General features: G+C 24.3%; 1 protein-coding gene across 1 annotated transcript; it reads left to right on the top strand.

The window, feature by feature from the left end:
- On the top strand, window positions 1-22,552 carry LOC114120575 (uncharacterized). The gene is given in 14 exon segments (XM_027982519.2): window positions 1-478; window positions 13,539-13,674; window positions 13,922-14,126; window positions 15,123-15,336; window positions 16,254-16,367; window positions 16,436-16,539; window positions 16,800-16,927; window positions 18,254-18,896; window positions 18,994-19,244; window positions 19,839-20,634; window positions 20,707-20,947; window positions 21,021-21,155; window positions 21,158-21,357; window positions 21,507-22,552. Coding segments are annotated over 14 exon segments (3,543 nt in total). The 5' UTR covers window positions 1-291; the 3' UTR covers window positions 21,696-22,552.

Below are 22,552 nucleotides of genomic sequence, written 5' to 3'. Positions count from 1 at the left end.
TTGCAATTTGAAACTCGCCAACGAGTGTAGTAGTAAGAACTACTCGTGAGTCGTAGCTCGTAGTCGTTACACTTGTTTATATTATTAATATTCGATATATTATCCTTCTTTTACCGATTATTTTGACTGTTTTACCGGTACCTACGTATTCAAATAATTTCTTCATTATTTTTGAAACCCGTCTATCGGAACTGTAGGTACCTACTTACACGAAACACGTGCGCAATTTTAGCCGTAGTACTGGGATTGTCATGAAATTAGCTCTGGGACAATAATTATTATTTGTCAGTAATGAATACTGTAAAAAATACAACTAAAAGGTTTGCCAATAGAAAGTTCTACGCATTGCCCGATGATTATGTCAAAGTGACAAAACCGATACAGAAGTCCGCTGATCCGGTGAAACTCATAAAATATGTGGATGAAAATGTCATTGGCAAAAATTCTACATTCTCTGGACCATACGGAAGAAGAAAAGGTAATTAGCCTAATTATTAAGTCACATTAAATTTAATTAAGTATATTTAAATTTTATATTGAGAATCATACCAACTCTCTTATGTTTTGGCGGCATAGGTATTATGATTGCATTTAGATAGCAACTTAAAATATGTTTTCTAATTTTATTTATAATTCTAAACAGTTCCTAATTTTTTCTCACAATACATATTTTTTAAATATTATAAATTAATTTATATTAAATGTAGGTACTTACAGCTATTGCCATATGGGCTCATAAATATCTTTTTTGTCATAGTATTCATATTAATTGTAATTTATTGGGTTCAACTTAACCCAAATTAGTATTCTATTTTTGTCATACATAAATCAACATTCTAAATGGTACATCAAGAAACCACATACCTAACCCTTATTTAACCATAATTTTTTGGCTTGTTAATTTTTTTAGGTATTATAATCTTATGTAGAATATTTAAATTCTTAATTTTATCTTGTGTAAGTTTTAATTATTCAAAAATATTGATCTATTTTAAAAATTAGTAGTCGATAAAAATCCCCTATTTTGATTGATTACCTAAATGATTTCTTTTTAATTTTAATAATAACATATTTGGATAGTGAAACGGCACATATGAAAAAATTAATCGGTAACTGAAAATTAAATATTTTTTGAGTAAATAAATATGTTAGGTAAATATATTTACTAATTAGATATATAGCAAGCATAAAAAAGAAATGATAATTTTTGTCGATAAGAGACTTCAAGATTCTCTTCATTAAGATAATAAAAAATTATTGAGTACATCTTATCACATTTATATGTAAATGTTATTCAATGCAAACATTTCCATCTTAATTTTAGAGAAAAATAACATTTAGAAATAGGCACTAAAAATTTAAAAACTAAAATTACAAATTTATCTTAAAATTAATTGTTTACCTATACTACTTTTGTCCTTGGTAGATACTATTAATGTTCATTATTTAAAAATAAATTGTAGGAAGAGGATAAATATTTATTCTAATTTTAAAGTATCAATAAAAACTTAATTGTATTATGTTATTGGAATCATAATAGGTATAGTGTTTTAATACCTATTTAATTTATTACTTTTCTATGTACAGATTATCTCTTATCTGTTACTTTTAAGCTTAAATTTTGAATGCAATATATGTACTCATTGTCCAGTACCTATCAATTACTGAGCTAGATATAGTCAATGTCATGATGCTTTACTGTTATTCTATTTGAAACTGAAGGGAAAATAGGTATTAAAAAAAAAAAAAAAATTACAATCGAGAGATTAACATATTATCTTGGAATTTGCTCTAATGTAATTTATATTTTTATGCCCTTTAATAGGAATCATCTTCTTGATAATATTAATTTTTTCTATAAATTCTAGTGTTCTTTAATAAATTCACTGTAAAATAGGACAGTAGAATTTAAAATTAAATTTTATTTTCATTATTTAATAAAGTATTCACAAAAAAAAACAAATACTTTAAAACTTATTGTTTTCTTTATTTTGATGATATATCTAGATATACTCGTATTTTAAATTTTATTCTACAAACAAAGGATATAATCGAGATATAATATACATAGGTATTACATAGCTATAATATTTTAACTAATAAGACTTTGTCATATAAGTATAAAAATATAAGTAAATTTATATAATGAACTTAACAACATGTTGACTATTTTATAATTAAATTGTAATGAATCTAAAAATATATTAGATTATAAATTACATTTATATTACCTATAAGTAGTTATGAGTTATTGTTAATAAAATGTAAGTAACTTAATATAATATAAACAAACTTTAAAGTAACAACAATTTAAAATTTTATTTTTTACTATTTATTTAAATGTTTATCTTCATTCTTCTTTATAATCATCATAATTAATAACAAATAACAAGTGGCTTAATTGACAGTAAATAGATACCTACTTTTAAATTTAAAGTGGTATACCATGTTTTGTACTAGATTATTATACAATCTATAAATCAGTCTTCAAATTTCAATAAAAACAGATTAAATATCTACAATTTCTAATTATCAAACAAAAAAATATACTTACAGTAATTTGTGGCTTAGCTATTCCCTAAACTTAGAGGCCTCTCATTATGTTTCTATTTTTATTTCCTATATCCCCCTCTTATATCATTTGTGTTTGTTAAATTCTTATTATACCTATTATGAAAGTTATTTTCAGATAATTGTAGATTTAGGCATTATATTTTTTTAATATATATATATTTTTTACCTACTGAGCAAATCAAGGATTATATTAGTAGCTCGATTAGTAGGTATTACAATTTACGATTATTATGTTTTATTTTCATTACCTAAAAAGTTTTGATCAAAAAATGTCATGTAACTCAAAACGACTTGGGGAATGCATAAATTATTATTATTTTCATAAAAAATGTATTTTAATGTATTAAAATTTACAAATCAAATTACTGAAATTTGTTTAAATATACCTAGGTATTTAAATACATATACTATCTGTATGGGTTTTTATAAAAATGATGAAAGATATTTTTTCTCTGTTCAAAGAATTCTAAATTCCAATCAATTAAATAATTAGTGATTTTTAAGTTTTAGGAATAGATAACATAAGGCGTAGTATCTAAAATTCAACATTAACATCTGTTTTCTAATTTTTTTAGTTAATAATTTTTAATCATCAAAATATTTTCTATAATTTATTCAAAATGTATATATCGGGATATATATTTTCATAGCTTGGACTTTTAATTTTTAGAACCATTTTTGATACTTAAATTAATTAATTTCATTATTTAATTAGAACTGTCAATATTTTATAATTTTATTCATTTAAAAATATTTACACAAATTTATTTTTAAACCAATATATCACCTATTTCTTTTTTTTTATTTTGTTAATACGGATATATTTTTTTAAAACCTGTTATAAGTTTATACAAAACTTATTTTAAAAGTAGTTTGAATTGTTATCTTATCCAGTTTTAAAACTAGTTTTTTTTCAATGTATTTATGTTATAACATATATTGAACAATATTTTTATTTATTAATTTTTAAATAATACAAATTTTTTTGTTTCCAAAACCTTTTATTTTATTTTAACAGGTTTTAAAAATATCCAGTGTTAAAAATCTGGTTTTATGTATTTTAAATTTAATGTAAGTATTGTCAATGGATATCGATATAATATAATATTTTCATAATATCTTGTTTGTAATTTTTAATTTGATACTGTTCAAACAAATTACTATAATGAATTTATAGTGAAAGATGTTTTTAAAATTATATTGATAGGTATGGTATGATTATTGAATATAAATAAGGACAATGGCAGATAATTTTAACTATAATTTAGCTTTTTTACTTATAGACAAATTCTTTACCATATATATAAATCTATAGATAAAAAGTAATTTTAGAATTTTTATTTTTAAAGATAAATACACTGAAAATAAAAGGTTGGCGTATGAAAAAAGTATCATATGTATATATATATACCTACTAATTCATGGTCATATACTCATATTTTATATAGTTTTAAAATGGTAGACACTAAATTGTTAAAATTAACATAACATCAATGTTTAGGTTTCAATATGCCTAGCTAAAAAATGAATACTTACTTTATAATTTACACATTTACTACAAAATATAATATATTGTATATTAAATATTTTACAGGTAAATACATATTTGATTTGTTTATAAGTAGATATATTGTATATATTTTATTATAGTATTTTATAAGTATTAAAATCATAAAAAATAAAAAGTTTTATTGGTCCATATTTAAAAATAAAGATTAGATTTCTTTCATAATATTTTTCACAATTATGAATTATTAATTTTTAAATTTAACTCTTTAAAATATATTTTATTATAATGTTTACCAACGAAAAATTCGTCATATTATTACTATTAAAAACATCGTGTTAAAATAAACAATTCATTTCCTGTTATTAGCTTATTTAATATGCCAATAAGCTGAATTATTTATTCTTAAATTTTGAAATAATCTACTTAACAGACAGAACAATATTTGTATTAAACAGATGTATCAATTTATGTTAGAATTAATGTATATATTTAATTTTAGAGCTTTAGAGGTGTCATTTATTTACATTTTACACGAAAATGCTCATACTAAGTGGTATACTAGATAGGCGGCCCAGGTGTATCCTATTTTTTAAGCCATTAAGGCATGCATTGTCTTCAATCATTATTATTATTTCATATTTTTATTTTTTGTGATATATTTTTTAGAAAAATATTTGATTTGTATTAATATAATTTTCTTAATTAACGTTATGTTTTGTCATTTGAGCTAGATACCTATATCGAAATAAAAACAATACATTTTGATTTTAAGCCTGTATACGCATATACAGAAGCTCGCCATATTTTCCCGTTCGTTTTATGAAAGGTGTACAGTATACACAGACAAAATAAAGTAGATGTATAAGAACTAAATTAACAAATAGCTTAATAATAATAAATATTGTAAATATATGCACGGTTATTTAATTTATGTTAAGTAGCATATTAGTCATTGTACGGTTGTAGACGTTTGATTATTATATACGGGCTGATTAAAAAAAAAAAATTATAGTGACTTTTAAGAATCGTATTATGATATTCTTTCTAATAATGCAACATAACATAGTGTTCACTAGTGATTTTCTTATTAACTCATGATTTACTATACTTCAATACTTTACTACTATATTTAGTAATAGGATATTAGTAGTTAAGTGACTTCATAGACTTTGTGTAGATACAATACACAAATATTTAATATTTATTGTGTATGCACCTATTTTTTTATACACTTTTCCAAATATCCTTTGTTATAATCGGTAAAAATTTTATAAAATACTAACGCGTTTTAATTTTTTTACTCGACATTATATAGCACGAATTTCTAAGTTGAGTGTTAAAAATTGATAGCATTTAATATAAAAAATATATAAAAATGTCGTCTTTCAATAGAATTGTTTCACATTTTTATCCATAATCAGATGAAATATAATTATAATTATAATAGAGTGTTTTGTTGCCACTGTACTTACCTAAATTACTTAACGTTCGTTAGTATTTTTTAGATTAACTTTATTTTTAAAAAAATCACATTTTAACCTTTTTTAACTTAAACTAAAAAAAAAATTCTCATTTCTAAAGATACATATAAATATAATATGACTATTGACTAATTAGGACTAATTTACTCAAACATTCTTAAAGTATTTTGTGTATAATAATATTGAATCCAGTGAATATAGTACATTTTAAGTATTAATCCAGTAGTTCTGGTGATTAAAAAAGTGTTTAGTAGGCGAACGAGTATGGATATGAGAGGACACGTAAGCACAATGACACATTGTCTAATCTAATCCAACTCCTTACTCCGTATGAAAAAAGTTAGTATCTTAAAAATTGATGTAACACAAATATTAATGTAAGTTTTTTTTTATTTTATCTGGAGATAGTTTTTAACATTTTTATAAATATATAGGTATAGCTAAAAATTAATACTAAGTGTCATACATTTATTTATTTAAATAAAATATTTTTATTTATAAAATAACTTATCACCTACGTTGTACATTTTAAATTTTAATATAATATAAAAGAGAAATTTTACAAATTGAAAAATTATGACAGTCTAAAGGTAAACAGTAAACACTACTTATAAGACCACTGTGTTTACTTTATTATTTATATATGACTTAAAAAAATTCATCATAATTCAGTTTCTAAAATTCAATTTTTGCTTATTTTAATATCTTAATTGTATTATTTTAGAAACGTCAGGTATTAGAATTTTATCACTTGTTCATAATATATTATTCAGCCGTATTCAGCTAATCGTAGCGTGCCAAATGCTATTATAGTTAATACGGTTGCTTTAAATAATCCAAACAATGTTCGTTCGTTGATACGTGCGAATTCACGTGTTTATAGCGAACGACTACTATATCTTTATCGGAGAAAATTATTTTTGTTGGACACATAAATAGTATTATTGACGTTTTTTCAAACCATAAGAACGAAATTATGGGTTGGTATAACGATTTAAGTGTGGGATGATCATATGCAAGGTTCTACTAGATATTATAATACCTGACCTTTATTGCAAATACGTGGGAAATTGTAGGATGTTATTCCGCAGTAAATGGCATTTTTCAGTTTTGTATAGAATGTAAATACCTATTAGATGCTACTACACTTAAGCACTTTTTTTATAATTTAGTTTTATTTTTATTGTTATAATGTGATAAAAATATAATTATTATAAAATGTACGTTTCCCTTTTCGGTCAGTACAGTTTTCTTTAACATACACAATTATAACTATACTGAACTTGACAATACAATTTTATATTTAACTAAATATAAAATATGATTATATTCATAAATGTGATTTTTAACTATCAAAATTATTACATAAGACTGTGTGAAAAATATGTTTTCATAAATATGTAAAAAATTAAGATTTCCGATTGTATTAGTTGAATGAAAATGAATATGGTCATTTAATATCTATTTTATAATAATAATAACGATAATAAAATATGCCTTCATAGGCTTCATAAATATTTCAGAAATTAAGATTAAGTTTTGTTTTTTTTATAATTATACGATATTTGTTTGATAAATTTAAGTATACGACAAACTAATAAAATAAAATAATTTGCAATAAAATGTTTTAATATAAAATAATCAAACTAAAATCTAATTTTACTATTTTTATGGACATCAATGTAGTTTTAATTTCGTTTATAGTTGATTTTTTTAAATTAAGATACCTAAATCATAGTTGTTACCTGTATCAGTCAATAATAATAAATAAAAATAATTTATAATCGAATAATCATTATATATTTTACCAAATTAGTTTTTGCTTATTTAATTTGTATCCGTTACGTATTTTTATTTTAAAAATAAGGAAAATGTATGGCTATATAATATGTTTAGCTAAAAAATATTGTATTATAAATTATGTATAAAATTATAAAACAACAATATCAGTAAATATAACATTTTAAATCATACTATGGTATTTCTAATGAATAAATTATTGGCCTTTCCGTATTAATTTATAAACGTATTATAATCGTATAGATATCGTATAGGGCAGAAGTCAAAAACTTTTATAAAACGATTTATTTGTCATTTCAATATTATTGAAATGGTTTACTTAAAATTAACATATTACTTGTATACTTTCATATTTTTGATATTAAACATAAAACATAAACATATTTGTTTAAAAATATATAGCATTTTAACTAAAGATTTTTAATTACATATCTTACCGTAGTTTAAACTTTGAATACTTCATTTTACTTAGGTGCCTACCTATGCATGGAGACATTTTTTGTTTGAACGTAAAGGTCGATTGTTGATTAAGCTGTTTACTCTGTTTTTGCCAATCAAGGTCTATTGAGAAATTCATAATGCATAATATTATAGATGATAAGTAAAATTGCACTACGATAATAATTTATAGCCACTAAATAGTAAACTATGGTATAGGACGTTGTTTAAACTCAAACACTTAGTTATTGGGTTATAGAATATATTATCAAGACAAGTGTCAATTCTAATTACTTAAAAAACAAGTTGAATTATGAGCCCTATATTTTTTTAATATACCCCTTACCATTTTATTTGTTCGGATCAATATTTAATACGTAATTTAGTACAATTTACAAGACATTTATTTTTTAGAAATATAATGTTTTTCATAGTTTTTTCTTAGTTATTATTTATTATCTATGTATATAATATTGATAAATTTAATTAATCCCAAAGTTAAATTTCTTGTTGTTTATACCTACCTATACTTAATATTTTAAAGTTTTTATGTTAAAATTAAGCATAAAAATGTACTTCATAAATTGCATAATGATTTCTGCCTTAAGACTTTATTTTTTAGATTTCAGAGTACTAAATGAAGAGCATCATATTATATTAGATCAGTGTTTATTATAATTGCGTAATTATTTATATTTATCTGTATATTTTAGTTACTAATAAATAATAATACTATTCTCTATAATGCATAACGTCAGACGAATTTACATTTATGTTTCAAATTTTTGCAAGAAGTAATTTTAAATGGTACTTAATCAAAATGAGAATACCTAATAATTGTTTTTAAGTATATACGGATTTTATTATTAAATCATCTACACATTTTATTTGTATCAACTATGAAATAACAATAGAACTTAAATATTTCGTTCTATTTGAGATGTATTTAAGTAAATACTTTGGAACTATGTGTATTTATTTTATTGAATATAATTTAATAAATGCTTTAAAATTTGAGAGCAGCTAGCTTATAAGTGACTGTTATGCTCTGTATAGTCTGTGTGAAGTTTTTCAGGTCATCGATAAACATAAAATCACATTTATGCTATTTTTTTTCGCGTTGAGTACTAGATTTACATTTAATCGTATTTCATCTAAATATTTTAACTAGGTATAAAAATAATATCATACAACAATTATAATTTAATTATTTTTAGTATAATTTACTTACGTACCTTTTAAAATATGTGCTTAGAATTTCTACCTTTTTACTAATCAATTTAATTTATTTAAGATTAGTAACATACAAAAAGAGCTTTTATTTAAAAACAATAAATTATAATCCTAATAATAGTAAGGTATGTGAAAAATATAAAATTGTATTATATTGTAATTTAACTGTTTCTACAAACAAAATATTTTTAATAGATTTTATCATGTCAATATAGGTTATTAATTTATGTACCTACATACAATAATATGTTTGTTAGGAAGTAGTATAATTATAATGAGATTTATATGCTAGTATAATTATAGGTTGGTACCTATATTATATATTAATGTATTGTATTATATAATTTCTAATAAGAACGATAATCAAATCAGATGCTAATAAATGCAGAATGATATTTTTAATAATTATAAACTATTTTCTTCTATTATTGAAATTTACTTTATACAGTTTAGACACTTAAAATTATATTAAGCAATCTATTTTTCAGTATTTATATTTAAAAATATATAAAAGTAATAGTACTAAAATAATTTAAATAATGTACTAATAATTATTAAATTTATTTTTTTTACACGGAAAATTATAATAATAAAAATACTCTTTAGTTTTATATAACTTCTTTACATTAAATTTTTAAAATTATATGAACATGTCTTTTCTTTTACTTAAATGTCTATTATAATGTATAATATTATTTGTAATATTATATTATTTTCATTAGCCTAGACGTTAATGGAGCATCTGTTTCAGGCCATAATTTTTGAGAAATCAAAATATTTAAGCTACCCTATGTTACAATAATAATAATGAATTAATTATTTATTTTGTAACAGTTTAATTATTATGACTTTTTAAAAAAAAATTCAATATTAATTTTTTCATAGGTATTCAAAATATATTATGCACACGTACACATTTAGATAAAATACTCTTAGTTTCCCTGTCTAAAATATCTGCATTTGTGTACTGCTATTTATTTTCCATATAAATATAAAGTTTCATTTTATCTATTAAAAAAAAAAATGTCAAAAATGAATCCTTAAAAAAATTATATTATAATTTTCTTACTTATTTACTTTTTTCAATATTTCACGCATGTATTTTCCAATTATAATTATGTAAATTGTTATTAATAGATATTTAATTTGGTTGAATTATCAGTTATATAATAAATACTGTTCATTCATTTATAATTTTATATTATCTATATAGTATATATAATACGAGATATAATATGATATAATGTTATTACAGGTATGTACCTATAATGTATATGTATTATTAAAGATTTGTTTATTAATATTATTTGTATACATTTTTATTTACAAAACATAGAATTCGTATTTTTATAAAATTGTATATTAGGTTATAATAACTTCAAGTCTATTAGCCTTGTAAAGGTAGACATAATCAGCTGGTGTTCTGAAGAATCGTCGGGAATTGCGCAGTTATAATATAACGTCCTGTGTAGATACGACGGAGAAAACAAACTTTGGGTTTACGATAACATTAAAATAAATCGACTGGAATGTTTTTTAAACATTCTTAGAAAAAACGGTGTTCTAAATTGCGTAGAATCTTTTTTTCAGAAATGATTGTGCGTATGTGATTGTCAATCTTAATAAGAAACATTGTAGAGAATGTCGTATCATTTTATTTTTATTATCAGTCGGCCGATTAAAATTATAAAAAAGATCGATGACCAATTTTAATTAATACGTCATTTATATCTATTAAAGTATAAATGAGATATTAAGAAATCAATTAAACAATTTATAAGGTTATTATATGTTTAATGTATATGTATTGTAGGTATACATATACACATTTATAGGTTATATGTACCACATGTCCTAAGTATTTTAAAACAAAATAATTTAGATTAATTTCACTTAAGTTTGTTTTCATATTGACCTAGCCATCTAGGTATTAAAAAATAATATATATTTTCATTTTTACTAGATGTATAGTATATTATATTATTTATTTTACCCCACGTAAAATATTTAAGGGTGTGGTTTTTATTTTATTATTTATACATCATTTATATCTTTTTAAAATCAATGTACCTACTTACATATTTCATTGTGTTCATAACCGTTGCGAGTACGGAAATTCAACCATTTAAGTTATAAAATATAGGGCTATAAGTATTTTTTTATACTATATTATATTAGCGATCGTCTTGGAAAGAATTTAAAAACATTAATACTTTTAGTAAAATGTTAATATTTGTACTTCTCTTATCAAACTATAATCAATAAATAACAAAAATGTATTCGTTGTACATAGTGACCAATTATATTTATATTCAGTCCACAAAAATTTCCAAATTGTAATATGTTATATTGGACAAAAGTTTTTGACGCTGATAAAATATCTATCGATTAAGTTTTAATCATTAATTATAAATGCCAATATTTGTAATCAATAGTATTATTATAACTAATAAAACGGTTCGGACAAAACTATGGCCATGGATGATGAACTGTAATACCTATAAATACATACCACAAATTATTATGCACATCATGGATTTATATTATGATAAATACAAAATAAAATCAATTATTTATTTTATATACGTATATTATGTTATACATCGTAAAGTTGTAAATATACCCTTCCTATTAAATGTATAGCTTATTTCAAATAGTTTAAATATGGATGATATAAATGCAGTTTATTATTCTTAATTAAAATTTGAAACCCTTTAATTATCTATCCTTTTGATGTTTACATGAATTTTGTTACCAATAAGTAAACAAAAAAAAAAAACAAACAACGATGATTAATGTTTAATTGTATTTGGTATAGTGTAAGATTGTTTATCCCGAAAAATACTCAAAATTCATCGTAATTTTATAAAACTTTTTGACATTAAAAATTAAATGTGGTAAACAATGTAAGAGAAAATCTCGTAGTGTATCAGACAGTTGCCTCACCCGTACACACGTCAATGCGTATAGACTTATTCTTAACTTATTAGTGTGGTTAGTGTTAGAATTAGGCGTCAAGTGAATAATATACAGTGTACATTATATATGGATCATAAAAGGGTGTTTGATTCTTCAGTCAATTATATAATAGGTAAAATTAATTTACAATTGGTTGCTCAATTATACGTCGGTAAAAAGTATTCTTATGATTTGATGGGTAAGAAAAAACACGAGTGAACATGACGTGTTGTATGCTATCAACAAAATACAGAACCACAAAATAAGCTATAATAATAACGTATAATGTAGTGTGTTAACATCTTCTCTTTTAGATTATGAGTGGAGCAAAGAATATATTGATCTGACAATAATGTGCGTTTATTTTTTGTTCGTCTGGTATCATACTTTGGAGCAAAAAAAAGTGTACGTAGTTTATATATTTGAATTAATTGTTATTTTACAAAAGTAGATAACGGAAATATTAATACTGGTTTTCAAAGATTAATTTAGTTTTTTTTTTTTTTTGTAATTCAATTATAAATAATCGTATGAATTGTATTTAAAATGAATACATTTTTACCAAATATCATTTTTAAAAATTGTTATCTATATTTGAGCTTTTTTTAGGCATTTTTGATATTTCCTTTTTAGTTTATTTTTGTTGTATATTTATGAAATATTGTTATTTCTCAACAAAAAACTTGAAAAATTTAAGTTTCCTAGTTTCGTCATTATTCTTATATGTCTACTAATAAGTATCAAAAACTCGACCTAATTCTTTTTATAAATGTGTCTACATTTTTTTTTCAAATACTATTTTATACTAAGTTGTTTAACTGTAATTTAAAAATATTATTAAATTATGTAGACTCAAATCTTTATGCTATTACGTATATAAGTATATTATTATTTTCTATAGACGATGAAATGTTTTAATTACACATTTTTAGTTATATATATTTACAGATATATAGGTATAAACTGTAAATACACTTAAAATGCCTAAGTATTCACTTATTTTGTAGTATGTTGGTCTTAACTTAAAATTATTTTTCATATTTTGACAAACATTTTGTTTGTAAATAAATTCAACCTGCTGAGTTAAAAAATGTATTAAATAAAAATAACAATATGAAAAAAATATATTATGCTGATTCGCCCACGGTCTCTTTCACTAAAAATCGTTCTTTTGTATAATGTTAGTTTAGTATTACGTTTTTGAATTATAAAATAATTATAAAACCAATTAATTTACCTAATATATTTTTTATTTATTATATTATACTCATGTAAGCTATTTTAAGTCCCGAATGTTAAACTTATTATAAAATTATGCCAAACAGTAAATATAAGTACTAAACTTCAATTTTACATCTGATATTTTTTATTAATATAGTTTTTGCTTAAGCTATTTTGTATACATCGTATTTTCCACAATTTTATATACATTTACTTAACGGAAATACTTCTTCAATGGGTATACGTTCTATTGAATTATGTGTCTTGCAAAGGCTCTCATACTGTGTAAATATATTATATGTTGTGTTTGCTTGTTTATATAGTTGTATACTGTGACTACGCAGCTTCTGGAAAATCGCTGCAATTTATTGAAGACTACATACTTAAAGAAGTTTTACCCGTCTATGGTAACACTCATACGACAACGAACGTCACTTCGTTGCAGTCTACTCTATACAGGTAAAAATGTGTCCATTATAATAATTGACACTGAGTATCATAATACCTGTTAGATTCCGTTAAATATAAAAGAAATAAATCCTTTTTAAATATTGTATGTCTCAGTAAACAATTTGTTTGTGGATTGTATGACAAAAGTATTTTTTGATTTCCCCATAATAATCAATTTTTGAAGGATGCTTTTATTAAATAAACAATTATTATTCAACCTAAATTTAAAATGTAATCATTATATTTTCTCATGTAGACATGAAGCCCGTGATATCGTTCGTAATGCTGTCCATGCTTCGGAAGACGACGCTGTAATATTCGTCGGGAGTGGATGTACCGGCGCCGTTCACAAATTGATACACGCCATGGACTTCGCTTCTGACGAAATCAAACCAATAGTCCTGGTCGGTCCTTACGAACACCATTCAAATTTATTGCCTTGGAGAGAGATCGGCGCTACGGTAAATACTCGGAATAGCAGCTCGGTCTGGCGTATCTTTGTGTATTGACGGAAGTAATAATATTGTTTATTTATTCCGTTAATTGTTTCATTTCTACCAAGAGTAATATACTCACTGAATTTTAATGTAATTTCGACGACCGTGAAAACATGTATTCTGTATCGATAGTAATCAATGATATACGATAATAATATATTGTCACTTCGTAGCCGATGTTGTCCATGTACTACCTAATATTGATAAATAGATATTTTGTGTTGGTCCTACAATCGGAGTAATTATTTTATCATATTAAATCGAATCGGTGGCCGATATTACATTGAATAAATAACTGGAAAATTGTATGCGTCTAGAAGTGATATAAGTAGTTAGTAAATAGTTCATTTCGTCACAATAGACGCTATTTTATTATGAGGACATCTCCGGTGTTTGGTAATGAAATATATTATATGACCTTGGTCAAGAATAATTTTGTTTCTACAGTTTGCGCCTTGACGTTCGTGTCTAAAACAACATGTTTCTTATTATAATCGTTATTCCAGTCATTGTCAAATAATAACGATTACGACTTGGCTCTATTTCAATCGTTTAAAATGTGTATTATGATATTTGATTGCATGCCAAAATGTCTGTTTTCGATTGATTAGAGCCATCGTCGCGTTTCCTTAAAAAACGTTTCTTGTATAAGTATTGTAATTTAAAAGTCAAAAAACGTTAAATAGAACAAAATAATAATAAAAAATTATTATTTATAATTTTAATGTCATTATTATAACAGCTATAAAATTCGTCTAACAAAATAATTTACTAACTAATATTGTCATTATATTATTTAATAATTGTTTACTATTTACTTGACTTCTAACTTAAATAATACATATTAAAAATTAACTTTACAATTTTCTATTTCCTCTGTCACAGACCACAGTCCTAAAATTATTTAATTATTATCGTATTGTGTGATTAAAAGTTTAAAATTTTTTTTGAATTTTTTAGGTCATACGCGTAGCGGAAACTAAAGAAGGTTTTATTGACCTCGTTGATCTCGAAAATAAACTTCGATTGTATCAATCAATTAGTCCAGGAGCACAATTAGTTGGTTGTTTTTCTGCCGCCTCCAATATTACCGGAATACTTGCTGACGATATTGCCACCACGTTGATTTTACACCAATATGGTGCACTGGCATTTTGGGATTATGCATCCGCAGGTAATGATTAATGTGTCATTGTAGCTCTGGCTTTTAAAAAATGATGGTATATTTATAGATTCTGAATAGAATGATGACGTTAACCGACTAACGCTCTTAAGGTCTTATGTGATTTATATGTTTATTTTTTATACTATTTTTATTTAAATTTTATAAACTTATAAATATTTACAATAACTAAAAAAAGGATATTTCATGTAGCACATAGTATTCTGGTGTGGACCAAGTATTATTTAAGTGTAAAACACTGTTTCTGCTTTTATTTGTTACAAATATATGTATAATAAATATATGTATATTATCGTGATTTGTTTTTCTCAAATTTTTCCTAATAATTTGTGTAATATCAACTAATCTTATACTATATTTATTAAACAAAAAAAAAAAACCATAATAAAATAACAATAAGTATAAGTATAATGAGCAATTTAATACAAATACAGTAGATATAAAAATACAATTTTACAGTACTGAACAATTAATTATGCATTTTAAAAAGATCAACTTAAAAATTCACTTTTAATTACAAAAATTTTAAACTACATTTTATGCTATAAAACATGCATAATGCATATGTACTACATTTTTTTATCTGTTTTTAAAAATGACTTAACTAATAAGGTTATTTATTTTAAACAATGACTAAGTTAACAACAATAAATATGTCATTAGCATAGACATTATGTTTAGTTATAACTTATAACCAAAATGTCTATGATAATATGAAATCTTCAAAATTGTTATTTCTAAACAATGATATTGTTAATATTCTGTAGTAACCTGTACCATATCCTAACTATTACCTCATATATATATAGTATCTACATTAAATATGTTTATTTAACACCTGCCAACTCAAATAGTGTGTTTAACTTTTTATGAATGTTTTGAATGTTTTTATATTTTTATTTTTATAGCTCCATATGTGGTTTTGGATATGAACCCTTTGTTTCCAGCTAATGACCAAGCCGTTTATAAAGATGCTATATTTTTCTCTGGTCATAAATTTGTGGGCGGAATACAAACACCAGGTTTGAAAAACTGTTTGAATTCATATATTCCTATGGCTGTTTAATAAAGAGATTTATGGACCGCTTAGGTGTATTGGTGGCCAAAAAAAAACTATTCAAAAACAAGGTGCCAAATGGCAGTGGTGGCGGTGCAGTGTTTTTTGTCTCAAGAAAAGATCACAGATATTTAAAAGTAAATATAGTTAAATTAGATTGGGTTTGTATGATTGGTGGACATTTTGAGAGGAATTAGCATTATTAGTTTTCTCCTCAAATTGCATTGTATGTACAACATTAGTGTACATTTATAGATCGTGTAAATAGTTATCAAGTAGCAGACCACTTTACTGCTACTGTTAATGGATAATTTCAACTAAAAAAAAAAAAAAATAGTTGTCTACCTGTGGTATGTACTCATTTCTGAGATTCATGTATATCTATTATCTATTCTAGGATACAGAATTGCGAGAAGAAGGTGGTACTGGGGCCATTGTGGAATCTGTGCGCTTGGGTTTAGCATTACAACTAAAACAAAATATTGGAGTACCATTTATTATGGGCAGGGAAGAAAAAATTACTAAGTAAATAATATTTTTATCTTCAGTAATAATTGCAAAATATATAACTAGATAACATTTATTATGTTTGATGATTAACATTATTAAAATTAGCTGTAATAACTATTTCATTAATATTTTTTTTTTTACAAATTTTTGTTTTAGTATTTTTCATATTTTATTAGTGGCATACAAAGAATACATGCTAAAGAGTTAACAATAAAACTTGTTTAAAAATTTGCTATGCATTTGTGTATACAATACACATATAGATAATAAATTAAAGATATCAAGCTGTCGAGAAACCTCACAATCCCACTCAGTTTACAAACTACATATTTTTTAAGATTTCAAGGGTCTTCAAAAATAAACTGCATTGTACACTTTTATAGACAATTTTATAAATTATTTTCGTATTTCAACAATATTGTACTTTAAAAGTCGTGTAAAAATATAATCATATAGGTAGTAATTTTATTTAAATTATACTATATATTTAATTATTTATTGTTTATTTATTTTTCAACATGTCTTAGAAGTTGAATAAATTAATTTTTTTATTTAATTAAATTTATAAATATGCATTTTTATAAAGATTTCTTGACATAATTCAATTTTATAAAAATATTATTACTTTGAAGGCAGTTCTGTTATTTTTAATTATAAATATTTCAATATAAAAAAATTGTTAACTGATATTTCTTAGTTTTTTTTATAGCAATAACTATAATAAATATTAAAAATATACCTTTTAAAATTATTTACCTTTAATCTACCTTAAACTTATGTATATATTTAATAGTTTTTGATTTTAATAAAATTTAATCAATATTTTTATTTTAAAAATAGGAAAATAATAAAATATGTATTTCTTTAATACTTTTAGAATATTAGAAGAACTCTATTCTATTTATACACATTCTAGAATGATTTGTAATAACTAATAACTGATAGGTCTGGTTATGGTTTGTTATTTTTGAAAAGTATATATTATTATCGTCATCATCATTGTTTTATATGACCTCTAAAAATTATCACTATCACTTATATATTGGTAGTATTATTAGAAACATTATAAGTTAGTCTTGAATTATAGTATGTGGTTAGAATAAGAATTACATGTATTAGTAATGAGTAAAGATATAATAAATAAATAAAATTACTTCTTAATCTGTATGCAAAATATTATATTCACTATAAATTTTAATATACATTGATATTATTAAAATATAATGATCTTGAATGAGTATAAAAAATAAATGTGTTTATAAATGTCATTTTGTGATCACTGTTTTTTTTATCAACTATTATTGTATTAATAATTATATAATATATTTTTTGTTGTTGTAGGACAGTTTTATCTTTTCTACAAACTATGCCGGAAATAATAGTGTTAGGTAACTGCTCGCAAACGGTGAGACGGCTGCCAATTTTCTCAATGTTGGTGCGGCATCCTCGCGGTGCGTTTTTGCATCACAATTTTGTGTGCGCTATCCTCAACGACGTGTTTGGTGTACAGGCTCGTGGTGGTTGTGCTTGTGCTGGACCTTATGCTCAAGATCTTTTGGGTATCAGCGACACTCTGGCCATAGAATATGAAAACATGTTACTAGAAGACGACCGTTTGGACAGACATCACCTGCGCCGTCACGAAGAACATTCTCCATTTGAGATGCTCAGGCCTGGTTTTATCCGTATATCTTTGCCATTCTTTATGTCTGACAACGAAGTGTCTTATGTACTTGAAGCCCTGAAAATGGTGGCCACCGAGGGCTGGAAATTATTACCACAATATACATTAAATCCAGAGACAGGTGAATGGAAACATCATACTAACAATGTGTTCCGCGATCGTAAGTGGTTGGGATCAATACGATATACAGATGGTAAATTATCAGTGCCAGAACGTAAGATTTCTGTACAAAATACATGCCCTGCTGATTATGCTGAATGTCTGAAGACAGCAAGAAACACATTCAACAAAGCGAGAAAAGTAATTTTTAATTGTGATATTTTAAGTTTTATTGGTAACAAACAATTATATTTATGTTAATAATAATTATTTTTTTTTTATATTTTTATACTTCTAGATGGCAAAACGATTTCCATTGCCTGATCAGAGGAGTATGTTCACAGAAAAGGCTGAACATTTACGTTGGTTCATGTTGCCAAGTGAAGCTCAAGACTTATTGTTAGGACATTCATCCAGCCATATTAAACAACGTGTTCCGTTTTCACCAGCAGTCTACTATGGATCACCTCGAACTTCTGAATCATCAAACGTTTCTTCTCCAAATTCATCTTTAGCCAGATATAACAGTCTATCTGCTTTAGATCACAAGTATTGTCTCATTTATATTTATATTTATAACTTTTTTAATATAGACAGATATTTAATTATTCAGCAAACAATTATACAAACTATAATTAACCTAAATTATGATTAAAACAAATACAGAAGTTCAATAAAAAATATTCATTTTTTTTATTAGTGTTTTAATATGTTTTTTTTGTGTTTTGAGATCAATTATATTAACCATGAACATTAATACAAATTAAAAATGATGTATAATTTACTAAACATAAAAAAAATATTGCATATTTTATCACATCATTACATCATAGCTCTAACGATAACATTATTTATATAATATAATCCCTACATATTATTTATTATATTTTATATACATACATATGCTGTGGAACTCGAACTATTAGATTTGATTATATTAGAAAATTCCCAGCTTATATTATTTGAAAACAAATTTTGTGTTCATAAAAATTATAGTTTGTAATTGACAAGCTAAATAAATATAACACAGGTCACAAGCATGTTTTTATAAACTAAAAACTTAAAAACAAATTACATTTTAAGCTTGGAAATAATTCATTTGTATTTCAATTAAATAATCTCATTCCTTTATTTTTTTTTCAGTTTATCTGCTCGTGTGAGATCTTCAAGTGGTAGTTCGGATATGTTACTGCCTAATAAACACTTGAGTCCTGTTGGACTAATTTCTCAAAGAGAAAGATGTTATAGCTTAGGGTCAAATCCTAATCAATTTAGAAGGTTACGTGAACGACAGTGTTCTTGCAGTAGTCAAACTGAATTAAGTGATTCTGAATCACGTGCATCTTGTAGTGATGTACAACATGATGAAAGTATTGAAGCTTATGTACAAGAAATGACTAAGGAGTTTGTTACAGAAATCAAATCTGAACTACGTGAAGTTATAGCTACCGTTGACAATGCATTGTCAGAGAGCTCAGAAAGCTTGAATGTTATAGATAAACAAAGTAACATTTCCAAAAATATCCACAAAATTATGCCTAGAAATAATTCTGTCCCAGTAATAACTACCACACCATGTCAAAATGGCCTTGAAGAACAAGTCATCACTCGTTTATCTGAATTTGCTTCAGAAATGAAATCAGAAATACATGACATGGTAAGCTCTGTTTTGGCTTCTTCATCTTCTCTGTCAGATGAGAACACAGACACTATAATGGAAAAAGAAACAGATTCAGAGAGTGACAAAGAAAACAATTTAAAACATCCAAATCTTAGCTCAACTGATAGTGGTATAAACATTAAGACAGAACCAATTGAAATTAATTTGAAAAAGTTTAAATCTGAATGTACTGTGAAAATGAATTATGAGAAAAATGTTGATTTTGCTGTAGCTAGGTGGTATTGTCCAGCAAAGCCCATTTGGAAACCAACAATTGAAGTAAGTATTAAATGTAATTAATTTTTAAATTATTTTTTAAATGTAGCTCAAGACTATACTTTGAAATTTAAGGCTATTAGGGAATTCAAGATGATTCGAGACGGAGATCGTATAATGGTTTGTTTATCGGGTGGAAAAGATTCATTGTCATTACTTCATACACTTCATCAGTACCAATATTATGCTTCATCAAAAGGTATACATTTCACATTGGGAGCTGCTACAGTTGATCCTGGTAGTGCAGCTTATGACCCTAAACCTCTTATACCATACTTAAAAGCATTAGGAGTTCATTATTTATATGAAGAACAAAGTAAGTATTGTAATACATAGTTGAATAAGCATATAATCAATATATAAATAAATGTACATATATTTGTTGATAGAGATTCTTGAACAAGCTGCTTCTACTGAGTGCCGTTCCATTTGTAGTTTTTGTAGTCGCATGAAACGAGGACGTTTGTACTCTACTGCACGAGCAAATGGTTATAATGTGCTGGCTCTTGGTCAACATTTGGATGATTGGCTGAGAGTTTTTTAATGTCCACATTTCATAATGGTCGATTGAGATCAATGAAAGCTCATTATGCAATTAATGAACGTGATTTACGTGTAATAAGACCATTTGTTTATGTCAGAGAAAAAATGTTACGCCAATTTGCTGAATCTAAAAAATTACCTGTTATCTCAGAAAATTGTCCTGCGTGCTTTGAAGCTCCCAAGGTAATACCCGAAAATACCTGATGTTAATAGTTATATTCCTCTAAATAAAGAAAAACAATGTTGTAATTTGAAAATAATAAAACAATGATTGTTTACTTTTTAATTTAATACAATATTTATGTATTATTTGCTTTTTGTTTTAATTTTAGGAGCGACATAGAACAAAACAATTACTCGCTCAACAAGAAATATTGTTCCCACACTTGTTTGCATCTTTACGCTCAGCTTTACGGCCCTTAATTAGTTTTAAACAAACTGGTGAAGAAACCAAAGCATACCATCGCATGACTGGATTTGACGATTTTCAATGTGATAAAGATTCAGAAGAAGAACCATGATGTTTATTACTACCAAAATAACTTCACATAGCCTAATTTACCATTTTTTTCTTACTATTTTTAATTTACAATAATTGAAGACATTTGAAATATTTCCTTCGTGTTTGTTTGTTATTATGATTCTTTTTTGTTCTCTTATTTATTTATTTTTTTTTTATTAAGTTACATGACACTTTAATTATAAAATAGATATTATTATTATTTTAACGAAAGATCTTGGTAATATTTACTTACATCTAATTTATAATTATAATAAATATAGACCCATAAGTTATTTAATTATGGTACTTGTATGTTTTCAATTTAATGTAACAATTTAATTATTACATTATCTTAATTGCATACAACATACCTACCTTTACAAATGTATGATGGTTTTATTGACCTCTTGAATACATTCAATAGAGTTTAAATTTCTTAATTATTTATTTATTATATGAATATAATACATGTTATTAATTTACTATAAACTAATTTTATAGATCTTCCTCGACATTAATGACAGTCAAATTACAATATAACATTGATATTGTATTGGAATGTTTGTAATTTTAATGGAAAAACTTAAATTTGATGTATACGATTCCAAACATTGTGTTAATTTAAAGTATAAAAATAATATTTTTTGCATGTGTATTTTTGTTCAATTTTGATATTTTTGACTTTTATTTAATATACAACCACTAGTTTTAAGACCATAAATATAATTTCAGTTTGTGTTGTTTTGTTTATGTTTTAAACTATAAAGTATATTTTTTAAATAGTTATTAGATACTATAAGAATTTTGGGTATGAAATGCTTTCAGCTTTAACTTAAAGCCTTTAAGTAATTCAATAAAGTATTCAATTTTAAAGAA

Source organism: Aphis gossypii, chromosome 3 (assembly GCF_020184175.1).
Source record: "Aphis gossypii isolate Hap1 chromosome 3, ASM2018417v2, whole genome shotgun sequence".
Classification (NCBI taxonomy): Eukaryota; Metazoa; Arthropoda; class Insecta; order Hemiptera; family Aphididae; genus Aphis; species Aphis gossypii.
Note: the sequence above shows the minus strand (reverse complement) of the source record. Positions and strands in the feature narration are given on the sequence as shown.